We start from the raw sequence: 14,087 nt of genomic DNA, 5'->3' as shown, positions 1-14,087 counted from the left end.
ACACCTTGTACACACACGGCTCTGCTCCGTACACCTCGTACACACACGGCTCTGCTACATCCACCCTGTAAACCCCTCCTGACCCCAACACAGAAACTTCCCCTCATCCAGCACCATGACAACCAGCACAGCAGAGTCCTGCATACACTGAGACCCCTGATCATGTGACCCCTGACTCCTCCCCTCCTGTGACCTCATCCCAGGTCCTGTGCGCACAGAGCAGCCATATATGTGGTGTGCGGCTCTGCAGGTGGAGGTAGGTGCTGGAGATTCCCCATTACTGGGGGCAGGGGACATTAACCCCTCCATTCCCGGAGATAGCGCCCCCTGCAGGTGGAGGTAGGTGCTGGAGATTCCCCATTACTTGGGGCAGGGGACAGTAACCCTCTCAGTTTTTCGGTCATATTCCAGGAGACAGAATATTTCCTGCAATATTTCCATTATGAGCTGTACATTATAATAGAAGCACTTGAAGCTCCATAATAATAGTTTCAGAAAATAGAAAATATTAGTTTATTTAATTATAATTAATGTAGACTTTGGCTGCTTAGTGACTACATGTATCCGTATGTCCTGCGCTGGGAGCTCCTATGTGGAGGAGGCTCAGGAGCTGATACGGATAAGAAATACAGCGGCATTTGTGTCTAACATCTGCGGCATTTCACTAATGTCATAGCTAGTGCCATATCCTATTGCCTCCCCACAACACAATCACTATGACTGCCTGGAGCCTTCTGAAGGCCCCCGTCATTGGCATCTTGGTCGCCCCCCGAGGAAGCGGTCTCCTATACCGCGAAACGCGCGTAGGGGCACATAAGCTGACGCCTACTACACACTGGGACATGATGGGTATGTTTAACCAGCTCATTTGAGCTTATTTTTGACTTTTTCCACAGGATTGTTTACCATATGATTTATGACACATTCATATGGCGCATGTTTGAGTTTCTCACATACTTAGTCTTAGGACATATTGGCTGACCTACACCCAGTTTACTAGTAATTGGCACTGTCATTCCTATCTGGGTACTACACAATACACAATATTGCCCTGGGGTTGCTTTTTGATAGCGACTCTTGTACAATAGATTTACCATTTGTTCTGTGGCTGGTTCAGTGATTACTCTCTATGCCATTCTACTACTATCATAGTGATTATATTACAAACCTGTGGTATTTGTCTTTTGGCTATACATGCCCATTATAGGCTGTCTGCTTATCTTTCTAGTATCGGGCCTCATGTGATTACCCATTTTATTGGTTCCTCTATTTTCCTGTATCTCCAATGTGTGTCTTTTTTGATAAATAAATATAATATACGGTTGAAATGGATTTGGATTCTGGGCTCTCCTTTCTCTCATTTAATTGAGAATCGTCTCCATGTTAATAGATTTCATGAGGCACTATTAATGTACTTTACTAATAATGGAATAAGGATGTTTCTTTGGAGTATTTTTCATATATCTTGGTCCCCCTGTTCAGCCATATGCTGAGCTTCACCTGAGACAGCAATGTACACCATATACTGCAATACAGTGGAATTACAGTATATAACAAGCGGTCAGACAGTCACAGATTTAAGCCTCCTAAGGGGAAATAAAAAATAAAGTATCGGTAAGCATTTAAAAAGGTTTTAAAGAAATCCCCCTGAAATGTTAAAATATAAAAATTTGAATCAGCCCTTTTTCACCCATTAAAAATAAAGAATTGAAAGAAAAAAACATATTTAGTAACATAGTAACATAGTTATTATGGTTGAAGGAAGACTAAGTCCATCTAGTTCAACCCATATCCTATCCTAACTTGCCCTAACATGTTGATCCAGAGGAAGGCAAAAAAAACCCATGTGGCAAACAGTAAGCTTCACATTGGGGAAAAAAATTCCTTCCCGACTCCACATACGGCAATCAGACTAGCTCCCTGGATCAACGCAATATTAAGGAAACTAGTGTATATACCCTATAATATTATACTTTTCAAGAAAGGCATCCAGTCCCTTCTTAAATTTTAGTAGGGAATCACTCATTACAACATCATATGGCAGAAAGTTCCATAGTCTCACTGCTCTTACAGTAAAGAATCTGCGTCTGTGAGTATGCTTAAACCTTCTTTCCTCCAGACGTAGAGGATGCCCCCTTGTCCCCGTCACAGGTCTAAGAGTAAAAAGATCATTAGAAAGGTCTTTGTACTGTCCCCGCATATATTTATACATTGTAATAAGATCACCCCTAAGCCTTCGATTCTCCAAACTAAATAACCCCAAGTGTAATAACCTGTCTTGGTATTGCAGACCCCCTAGTTCCCGAATAACCTTGGTCGCTCTTCTCTGCACCCGCTCCAGTTCAGCTATGTCTTTCTTATACACCGGAGACCAGAACTGTACACAGTATTCTAAGTGTGGTCGCACTAGTGACTTATATAGAGGTAAAATTATGTTCTCCTCATGAGCATCTATGCCTCTTTTAATGCATCCTATTATTTTATTTGCCTTTGCAGCAAATAAAATTTGGTAGTGTTATGTTAGTAAAAGTCCGATCTATCAAAATATAAAATGAATTAAAGTAGCCAAGATAATTTTACCTTAAAGCTGCGGTCCCCAACCTTTCTGACCTTGAGAGCTACATTCAGCTCTGAGAGAGGTTCGTGAGCCACATCCAGCTCCCATCTTCTTCAACACAGTGTCCACCAAAGCCCCCATTATGGTTATAATGCTAACCAAAGCTTTTCCACAGAAATCATTCCAAAACAGTACACTGAGATCCAGGGTTTCCCACAATCCCCCCATTCAGTATTCTCCCATCAAGGATTCCAAACACACTGTCGCATCCAGCTTTGAGCACCTCCTCTAACAGTTAGTACCATCCTCCAGCATACCATACCTAAAACATCTCTAAATAACGAAGACCAGTAAATGTGCATCCAGATCTGCTACAGGGCTACTCACAAAATTCAACATTTTGAGTTGTATTCTTCATACATGTTTGCTAGACCTGGACCTAATGCACCAAGCTGGCAGACAGTCGCAAGCCACAATTCATGGGACCGCGAGCCACAAGTGGCTCCTGAGCTACAGGTTAGGGACAACTGCCTTAAAGGCAACTTGTCACCTCGTTTTTGAGCTATGAGATGCGGCCACTGCCTTTTGGGGCTTATCTACAGCATTCTGTAATGCTGTAGATAAGCCCCTGATCTAACCAGAAAGATAAGAAAAACAAATTTTACTATACTCTGTCCGGTCCGATGAGTGTCGCAGGTCTGGGTCCGGCACCACCCATCTTCATGCGATGTCGTCATCCTGCTTGCTTCATGTCGTGCTCCTGCGCAGGCGTACTGGCTGCCCTGTTGAGGGCACAGCAAAGTACTGCAGTGCGCAGGTGCTGGGCCTCTCTGACCTTTCCCGGCACCTACGCACTGCAGCACTTAGCTGTTTGTAGTACGACACCAAGTCCCCCTCGTGTAGAGGCCGGCCATGACGAATAGAGGCCACACTAATATAAACCTTCTGGCCGGTAGCCAGATCGCGTATGAACCCATACCCCCTGGGTATATTCGTATACACGAGCCGTCCCATAGATCATGTCACCGCCATGCCAGCCTCCCCTTTGCATGAAGCAGGTTCCATACTTCCTGCTCCCTGTCTTTCTTCTTTTTTACCACTTCTGCGACCCAAACGGAGGGTCCGGTGTGAGCCCGGGAGTCCGGTGGGCGGGACTTAGCCGGGGACAAAAACAGGGCAGAGGCGGCTGGTGATGTCTGCGGCCCAGCAGCCGCTAGGGCCGGGTGGCGGATAGGGGCAGACAGGTTTTCCGGATGTTGGGCCACAGGGCCTGACAAATAGGCCGCAGCCAGTTCCAATGCCGGCATAACCTCGGCCGCAGGGTGAACTGCATCCGGAGCTTCAGCCGGAGCCGTCATAACCGGAGTAACAGCTGGTTTCGGAGAGGATGTCACTACTTGCAGGGGAAACGCAACAGCATCTTCTGGAAACAGGCTCCGCACCGGCGACACTGGGCGTGGAGTCACCAGGCGGGGTGGCTCGGGGCTGGGAGTGAAGGGCCCACTCAGCTCCGCATAGACAGTGAGGTCTTCCTTGGCCAGCCTTTCGGGATCACAGGAGGCCGCGTGCTGCGGCTGAGTGGTGGGGGCCGCTTGCGGAGCCACTGGCAGAGCCGGGGGAACTCTCACCTTCCCCGGCGTCGCGGTCTCCGTCACATCTTCCCGCGGCTGCTCCTGCAGTCTCCGCTCTTCACTCCACCAACCGGTGAGGCTGGCCTCCAGGCCCAGAGGTTCCACGGAGGAACTCTCTGCTGGTATCTTGGGCGGCCGCTCCCGTGGGATCCGCCATGGCTCCTCCACCCGAAACCGGACTGGCTGTTCGTGACGCCGAGGTATAGATCTTCTGGTGGAGCTCGACCTCCCGCCGCCATCGCCACTCCAAGCGGCCAATGCCTCTACAACCGCAGCGTCGCATCCCGTCCAGTGGGCAGCAATCGAATGGCTCCAAACAGCCGCAGACAATCTTTTCCTCTGTGCCACTCCCTCTGCTGGGTGGGGCGACGGCAGGCCTTTCCACCCACTTGTCAGGGTCCAGTATGTGGGAGCATCGGCCTCCTGGTACATATCGCCATCCCCAAGGGTACGTAGGAGGGGGCCCCAGTCCATTGGAGACAACGGCAACCACCTGGATCTCTCCTCTGCGCTGAAGCAGAACCGCCATCTTGCTCCGGACCTGGTACCGCCCCAGATCCTCTGCTGGCAACGCAGATACGCCACAGCGCTCCCAATTTGTAATCCACAGGTGTTTATAATCCACACAGTGTAGTCCAAGTCCATTCCTACTCCTCAGAGGCAGGCCTGCCGCAGAAGATATTGTATTAGCGGCGTTGGTCCTGCCGACTACGCCAAGTGTAGGGTCGGTGGGCCGGGCTGGGGGGTGGTCCCTCTGTATACCGCGCAGTGACGTACAGACACAAGCTGGAGGCAAGTTTCGGGTGCAAGTTTATTCTTTCTCTCGCCGTCCGCCAGACGGCCTCACAGCACACCACACTTCTCTTCACGGTTCTCCAGTTACAGAACACAGGGTGACACACGTTCTCCAGGGGCATATAGTTACGTACCGTCCCCTTTACACTCAGTGACGCTCTGACAGCTCCGTCACTGTGGCTGCCTTAGGCCTATACACCAACAGTAATGTCAAGCGTCGTTCCAATACGGTGTCCCACACCCGGAGCTTCGTCTATACTGCGGTACTTCGTGTCAGGGCCACCCCCCTGACTTCCTTTCTCCTCAGTCCCCTTGATTGGGTTTTCCTCACAGTGCAGCAACTGTCACAGTCTCCTCATCACTTGAGCTCCCCCGGGGACTGGAACTTTCTGGAACCCTCCTGTCAAATTTATAGCTTTCCCGCTTCCCTATAGCTCCGCCCCCCCATGACCAACGGTTTCTTAGCCCTAAGCTGATGTCAAGTCCTATGCTCATACTCCTCCCTGCCCTCTAATGTCAGTTCAAGGTACTGCACGTAACCTACACTTTCCTAGCTGTTTTCCCTTTTGAAATCTGACCAGTCAGTCCGTCCGTCAGGTCACCTTCCCTACAAGGTAATAAACCTTTCCTCCCATATCCTCTTGGATGCACAGTGTGAAGTCTTAAGATTGGGATTGACATTTGTACCTAAAAATCCATTAAATTATTTTTCAGACAAGAAAAATTTATTTATTTTTTTTCTTCTAAGTTGATCCTGAAAAAACTGCACAATAGAACAGGAGAAGAACTTGGATTAGCAGCTTGAGCCGAAAAAGAATCAGTGGTCATTTTAGAAGAACTACTTAGAGAACAGGATGTTGAGATGAAAGGTACGTTCCGCAAGTCCATACTGCCCAGGTCATCGATGTTCCTTCCCTTGTCTCTCTTCCCTTCTCTTCTCTGTATGATCTCTCTGGCAGCATCCTTCACAAGTAGTGGCAGAGGAGGGATTCTGCGTGATCTCTCTGGTGCCATCCTTCACGGGCGTGTGCTCTAAGTGACATATAAAGTGACACTGGTCAGAATTAGTGATGAGCGAACGGGCTCAGATAAGTTGTTATGTGAACATACTCGGGTGGTAACCAAGTGTCTTCGGCGTGCTCGAAAAATATGTTCGAGTCCCCCAGCTGCATGACTAACGGCTGTTAGCAGCAACACATGCAGGGATTGCGGCTGTTGAACAGCCGCGAGAGGTGCAGCCACTGGGACTTGAACATATTTTTCGAGCACGATAAAGACACTTGGTTATCAAGTTCACTCATCACTAATTCTGACCAGTGTCACTTTACCTGGTGATAACTCTGGAACACTTCAATGGATACCTGTGATTCTGAGACTGTTTTCTCGTGACCCATTGTACTTCACGATAGTTGTAAAATTTGTTAGTATTGACTTGCGTTTATTTGTGAAAATATCACAATTTTGGCTAAAATTTTGAAACACCTAGTGGACCCTCAGTTTATAACCCACTTTCTTTTGAGTTCAGCCATATCCCGCACACAGTCAAAAAGTTATTTTTGTACAGGGCTCGGAACGGAAGGAGCAGTATTTGAATTTTGGAGCACACATTGTCTGAAATAGATTGAAAGCGACATGTTACAGTTTTGGGGCCCCTAAGGTGCCTTAACAACAGAAACCCCTCACAAATGACCTCATTTTGGAAACTACACCCCTCAAGGGTTTTATCCCGGGTAATAGTGAGGATTTTGAACTCAAAGTTACTACACAGAATTTGATAAAATTAGGTCTTCATATTGAATGTTCCTTATTAGTGTGGAGCACAACAAGGAATTTATATTTTCTCCCACTGTTTGCGTGGGTTTCTTCCCGGTTCTCCGGTTTCCTCTCACACTCCAAAGACATACCGATAGGGAATCTAGATTGTGAGCCCTTAATGAGGACAGCGATGATAATGTCTGTAAAGCGCTGCGGAATATGATGGCGCTATATAAGCAAAGCATAATAAATAAATAAATTGAGCACAAGTGCTCGCTACTCGAATTTGCTTAGGGTGCTTGGGTGTGCACTGAGTATCGCAAGTGCTCAAGTGACATGTTTCACATGGTTTGAGGCTGTTAGACACCCAAGCAAAACAAGCAGGAATTTCCCGTGTATGGCAGGCAATCCCACATTTTTTGGGGCGTCTAACAGCCGTGAAAAATTTGGGGCTGGGACTCAAGCATGTCACTTGAGCATCCGCGATACTCAGTGTATACCCGATCAACCCATGCAAAGTAGTGAGAACTTGCGCTCAACACAAGACGTCATATTGTTGTCATAATTTTTTTTTTAACTTTTAAAAAAAATTTAAAGCCAATGAAAATCTGAACGGCAAAGAATGAAAGAAATAAAAATTATGAATTTTTTTCAACTGACTAAGGGGATTCCACAGGGATGATTTACTAACAATTGGGGTGTTAATAACTGTGGTAGACCGAATCACAGTGATAAAAAGTCTGGAACCAATAGGAAAATTCCCTGTTATTGCCAGGTGCTGGCCAGCAGATCTCATTTACCATTTTACAGATCTCATTTATCTCCATCTCACAGATCTTCCTTACCTGACCTATCTATCACAATTAATGACATCACGCTTTCCCCAGTACCGGAAGTCCGCTGCCTCGGAGTAACCCTTGACTCTGCCCTGTCCTTCAAACAACACATCCAAGCTCTTTCTACCTCCTGTTGCCTCCAGCTCAAAAATATTTCCAGAATCTGCCCTTTCCTCAACCCTCAATCTACTAAAATGCTTGTGCACGCCCTCATCATCTCCCGCCTCGACTACTGCAACATCCTTTTCTGTGGTCTCCCTGCTAACACCCTCGCACCTCTCCAGTCCATCCTTAACTCTGCTGCCCGACTAATTCATCTCTCTCCTTGCTACTCCTCCTCTTCTCCCATCTGCAGATCTCTTCACTAGCTTCCATTCCCTCAGCGTATCCAGTTCAAATTACTATTACTGACCTACAAGGCCATTCATAACCTGTCTCCCCCATATGTCTCTGAACTAATCTCCTAATACCTTCCCTCACGTAATCTCCGATCCTCCCAAGACCTCCTTCTCTCCTCCACACTTACACACTTATTCGCTCCTCACCCAACCGCCTCCAAGACTTCTCCCGAATAGCCCCCATCCTCTGGAATTCTTTTCCCCAACATGTCCGACTATCAACCACATTCGGATCCTCCAGACGGAGCCTAAAAACCCACCTCTTCAAGAAAGCCTACAGCCTGCAGTCATCCCACTACCTCCTCACCACTAACGGAGATATCACCTCAACCCACACCGGAACTGCTGCAACCCCCCAACCTACTGTCTCCTTCCCCACCATCCTGTAGCATGTAAGCCCGAAAGGGCAGGGTCCTCTCCCCTCTGTATCAGTCTGTCATTGTTAGTTTGTTTACTGTAAGTGATATCTTCATGAAGAGGAGGTGGAGGGTCGTGGGATGAAGCAGGAAGGCCGGGGGGATGGCGGAAATACTGAGGGGTGCTTGTGGACATCATTTCTCTTTCTTCTGACATGTTATATCATGTCAGAAGAGAGACAATTGATGTTTAAATCGCAAGCACTTTTTTTTCTCGTGTTCGCCGTTATTTAATTAATAATGGCGATCACGTGATCGAGGACTAGAAAAATCTGTCCAGATTGTGTTCTCCAGGATCTCAGCTACTCCAGGTGGCTGAGACTCCAAAGATTCCCGGACTCTTGGGGGGCACTATAGACTTACTACCAGTCGCAATTTTAAAATGACAATGAAGAAATAAGGCCCCTTATCAGCCACCGTTTTAATGTGTATCTGCAGTCGTTAAGGGGTTAACTAGAAAGGTAAACATCGAAATGAATAAAAAATCAGGGTGACAGAATTTTGGTTTCTCGGTTACCACTCCCTCCCCTTTAAAAAAATAAAAATGGAATAAAGAGCAATGAAAACATCACATGGACGCCAAAATCATGTAAAAGAAAGCATCAGCTTACCTTCAAAAATCGACCCTTCACACAGCTCCATTGATGGAAAATTACAAAATTATGCTTCTCGGAAAATGGCCACACAAACCTAAATTATTTTGTTTTATAAACTTCTGAAATTATTTCTTTGTTTATTACCAAAAAACAAGACCTTATGCAGCTATGTTAATTGAAAAATAAAAATGTATGGCTTTTGAAAGGAGAACAAAGCTAAAACTCAAAATTAAAACAATTGTCCAGGAGTGAAGGAATTACAGAGGTTGCCACTTTGCGGAAAGTGTTCCCCCAAAATGCATAAAATACCTAAAATAACTGAGCTCAGCAAGATATGCTATCAACTTTGGCATAGCTGCTGAGCACAGTGACTGGCAAGAAAGGTGACGCGCGCTGTTGACATGGCATCACCGCTGCAGCCAAAACACCATGACCAGCGCAGCCGTGGAAAACTCGCTGGACCCTGGGAGGAAGAGTACCTGATGAGTTTGTTATTTTAGATGCAATGTATTTTCCTCAGTTTGAGGACCACTTGGACAACCCCTTTAAGGTTTTATCTGTGAAAATGTGTATAAATCAAGCCTGAGAGCAGTTTTTCATTTCTATTACGAAAAGGTTCAATGAAAAGTGAGTTATTAGATTGGGTTTACTGCAGTACTAACTTCGCTCCCTGGTTCCTTACTGGATGTTTCTTACAAGGGATCTTTATGGTTTTCTATCTGCTCCCCATTCAGATCCCTATAATGTCAGATCCTCTCAGTGGAGATCTTCTATATAAAAGAATATTCCTGATTCACCCTACAAGGATGGATAGGGACAGGGACAAGATGGCGGAGAGGATGTTACACCTCACCCTAGAGATCCTCTTCCGGCTTACTGGGGAGGTGAGAGATTCTGATGACTTCACATTACAGCATTCTTATCTATGGGAATAACAGATGGACAGAACTGGAGAGGTGAGGACTCTGGAAATGTCTGTAGTGAGATTTATTAATGTGTCTCTCCATAACCAGGATTACACAGTAGTGAAGAAGACCTCTAGTGAGCGCTGTCAGGAGGGGTGGGGAAGACCCCTGAGCCCAATCACGGGGTCCCCACCTCACCTCCTGATACATGAGGGCATCAGTGACCAGAAGATCCTAGAACTCACCTACAAGATGATTGAGCTGCTGACTGGAGAGGTGACACTGCTGGGAATGCTGGGACATTATACAGTAATGCTATGAAGGGATCGGGGGGATGACGGTATCATTGTCTGTGTCAGGTTCCTATAAGGTGTCAGGATGTCTCCGTCTATTTCTCCATGGAGGAGTGGGAGTATTTGGAAGGACACAAAGATCTGTACAAGGACATCATGATGGAGGTTCCCCAGCCCCTCACATCACCAGGTAATAGACAGGACTAAATACACACGGCCTATAATTATCTGTATGTAAAGAATGAATTCAGTCCCTGTATGTGTTTCCTCCAGTTCTATCCAGTAAGAGGACCACATCAGAGAAATGTCCCCGTCCTCTTCTTCCTCAGGACTGTAACCAAGAAGATCCCAATGTTCCTCAGGATCATCAGGTAGATGGAGAGAAAGTGTCCCTTATTCAATCACACTGCGATTAAACATGGTTGCCTCTTCATGCTGCTTTTCATATGTATAGTGCTTTGCGGGGACTCTATGCCCACTGTGCAGTATATTTATGGCAGATGTCTGAAAAAAGTTAATATTCTATCATTATCTGTTACTGAGGTTCCTAGTTTTGTCCTGCTCTCTGTGGATGTTCTTTATACTTTAAGGAGGATTTGTCACCAGGTCGAAAATGGCCAGTTTTGGCTCTTATTATATTTCTGCCACTCCCCTGAGTTTTTGTTTTCTTAAATTCTGCTTTACAGCACCAGAGATATGGACCATTGTATTTAGCACTCATTGTTAAGGTCTTTACCAAGGGAGAGTGGCTCACAGGATATTCTTGGGATGTGTATTTAGGCTGTTGCATTTTTTTCTCTCAGCCAAAATAAGACAGAGACAATATAAAATTAGCACTAAATACAAATCATATTCCAGGAGCCATATGACAGAATTTAAAAAAGCTAAAAAGAAAAACTCTGGGGAGCAGCACGAATAAAATAATAGTTAAAAAAAGGGCCCTCTATTGGCCTGGTGACACGTCCTTTTTAGAACTTTGTTTTGTTTTTATGAAATATTTAAAACAGGTTCATATATTTTAGATTTTCCTTTACATTTTTTCTATGGTTTTGAGGATGAATTGTAGATTTTCTGTGATAAATCTCTGCATGTGACTATAATCGGATTGTGTGTTATACCGGGGGCAGCACGGAACCATGACTGGATGTAGTGATCATGTGAAGCCGGTAACAGCTCCGGAGATTTCTTATATGGGATCTTTATGATGTTAGATCGTCATCTTCTCCCCATTCAGGTCCCTACAATATCGGATCCTCTCAGTGGAGATCTTCTATATAAGAGAATTCTCCTGAGTGACCCTACAAGGATGGATAGGGACCGATACAAGATGGCGGAGAGGATGTTACACCTCACCCTAGAGATCCTCTTCCGGCTTACTGGAGAGGTGAGAGATTCTGATGACGTCACATTACATCATTCTTATCTATGGGGATAACAGATGGACAGAACTGGAGAGGTGAGGACTCTGGAAATGTCTGTAGTGAGATTTATTAATATGTCTCTCCATAACCAGGATTACACAGTAGTGAAGAAGACCACTAGTGAGTGCTGTGAGGTCCCTGTTTTTGAGGGATGGGGAAGATCCCTGAGCCCAATCACGGGTCCTCCACCTCACCCCCTGATACATGAGGACATCAATGACCAAAAGATCCTAGAACTCACCTGCAAGATGATTGAGCTGCTGACTGGAGAGGTGACACTGCTGGGAATGCTGGGACATTATACAGTAACGCTATGGAGAGATCGGGGGATGACGGTATCATTGTATGTGTCAGGTTCCTATAAGGTGTCAGGATGTCACCATCTATTTCTCCATGAAGGAGTGGGAGTATTTAGAAGAACACAAAGATCTGTACAAGGACGTCATGATGGAGGTTCCCCAGCCCCTCACATCACCAGGTAATAGACAGGACTAAATACACACGGCCTATAATTATCTGTATGTAAAGAATGAATTCAGCAGTCCCTGTATGTGTTTCCTCCAGTTCTATCCAGTAAGAGGACAACAACAGACAGATGTCCCCGTCCTCTTCTTCCACAGGACTGTAAACAAGAAAATTCTGATGTACCACAGGATCATCAGGTAGATGGAGAGAAGGTGTCATGAGATGTGTAGATGGCTGTGAAGGTTTTGTGCTTAGTCTTGTTTTTGTCATGGTCACGCGTGGCTGGACACAGCGCCTCCAGCAGGGCGGATTTAGATGACACACGTGACCCTGGATACACCGCCTCCAGTTGGGCAAATTTAAATAATAAAAGGGAAAACCTGGGTAACAATAACAATGGTGGCCCTGCGACAGGGAACGGGGACGTGGAGACCCCCTGCACTCCCCTGAGTCAGTGTCTCCACACTCCCAGCGTTCCCCAGGCCGGTTCCGCACCGGGCGCTGCTCAGGATACCTTTAAACCCTAGCTCGCCCTCCAACTAAACCCTCACTAGTGAAGAGGACGGTGCGGAAACCAATCCCACCACTGCACCAAACACACACAAGGAAAAGAGACAAAACGGGAACACCACTTAGCTTTGCTCTGTTGCTTACGCTCCCAGCAACAAAGCCCACCACCTGCGTGCATCTTTTCCTCCGACCGGGTCCAACACCATAGTGCAGCCTTGGAGCAAACAGAGTCCACCACCAGCGTGCAGCTGTCCAGAAAACAGAGTCCAGCATATGAGTCCAGCATGTTGAGTCCAGCTTTCCAGCAACCGAATCCAGCATCATGATTGCAGCTCTACACCATAGCTGCCACTCCACCAAGCCATGCAAGAACTCCTTGCTGACACCATAGCTGCAACTCCACCAAGCCATGCCAACCCTCCTTGCAGACACCATAGCTGCCAGTCCAGGACTCTTACTGAGCTGCCCAGGACTCTCTTTCAGCTCCATCCTTCACCCAAGCTTGCTTGTAACTGAGGACTAATCACCAACCGTGATTGACACACCTGACACTCTCTTATAGACAATCACACCTGTTACATAATTGCATGCACAAACTAAAGTAACCAAGTGCAATGACGGTCACCACCACCGGGGGGCAAATTTAGAACAAAAGACACCACAGTGCAATAATCCTAATGGCCACCGGGGGACAAAAACCAAACCTTGGCACACAGCCAAAGGAAAAAAAAAAGGTTACCTTGTGCGTTTATCTGTCAGATCGAACCTGGATCATGACAGTACCCTCCCCTTAATGAGGGGCCTCTGGAACCTCAAGACCACTCCTCATCAGGGCACCATCTACAGCGGGGACGCCCAGATCCAGAGTTCACCCCTGCAACTACCTGCAATTCAGGTTTATGACAAACGCACCGCTGGTATTGGCAAAGTATGTTCTGGAGGCACCACTCATCTCCAAAGCGCCGACCTGGGGAACGAGTTATGTATGTGTATGTTCGGTATGAGCTGGTAAGACTCCGCAACATACTTCCACAGGATGTTTTTTGGTGGCCACCCATACATGCTCGTTCACACGCAGGTCTGGACCTGAACATTTATTTTCCCTTCACCCATGACAGCACCACATGAGAGAGGGATCCGCCCCGCCAGGACAGGAACCTACTGAAATATAAGGGGCGGCACCTCTCCCCCGCTTCAGTTGGGTTCCTGTCCTGGAGCGGGATCCCAGGCTGACAGCGGCGGTGCCTGCCATGGATGAAGACATGGACCCAGGGCCGTCCCGGCGCGGGAAGAGCAGGTCAGCTTACCTGCAGCGCTGGCCGTCGGCGCCTGGAAGCGCAGTCCCCGGGGTTCCTCCAGCAGGCCCCGGGTTCGTGCGGGTGCGGTAAGGCGGCCTCCATTCGGGGTGCTCCTCCGTGCCTCCCTCCCCCTGCGCGCGCTTCCGGCGCCTGACGTCAGCGGCGCGGTGCAGCTTGGGTATGCGCCGGCTGACGTCACGGACGCGACGGA

General features: G+C 47.1%; 1 protein-coding gene and 1 pseudogene across 1 annotated transcript in view; both read left to right on the top strand.

The window, feature by feature from the left end:
* The first annotated feature begins 246 nt into the window (after positions 1 to 246).
* The window catches only part of LOC141051169 (uncharacterized), an 872,784-nt gene continuing 858,943 nt past the window's right edge, over positions 247 to 14,087 (top strand). Inside the window, exons 1-6 of the mRNA XM_073548034.1 lie at positions 247 to 339; positions 5,732 to 5,852; positions 9,719 to 9,868; positions 9,998 to 10,165; positions 10,249 to 10,372; positions 10,456 to 10,553. Of these exons, the coding sequence (XP_073404135.1) occupies positions 9,728 to 9,868; positions 9,998 to 10,165; positions 10,249 to 10,372; positions 10,456 to 10,553 (531 nt within the window). The 5' untranslated portion in view covers positions 247 to 339; positions 5,732 to 5,852; positions 9,719 to 9,727. The remainder of the gene's footprint in view (positions 340 to 5,731; positions 5,853 to 9,718; positions 9,869 to 9,997; positions 10,166 to 10,248; positions 10,373 to 10,455; positions 10,554 to 14,087) is intronic.
* Positions 269 to 14,087, top strand: part of LOC141051156 (uncharacterized) — a 39,555-nt pseudogene continuing 25,736 nt past the window's right edge.

Source organism: Dendrobates tinctorius, unplaced genomic scaffold (assembly GCF_039654945.1).
Source record: "Dendrobates tinctorius isolate UK_male_01 unplaced genomic scaffold, ASM3965494v1 ptg000155l, whole genome shotgun sequence".
NCBI classification, from domain to species: Eukaryota; Metazoa; Chordata; class Amphibia; order Anura; family Dendrobatidae; genus Dendrobates; species Dendrobates tinctorius.
Note: the sequence above shows the minus strand (reverse complement) of the source record. Positions and strands in the feature narration are given on the sequence as shown.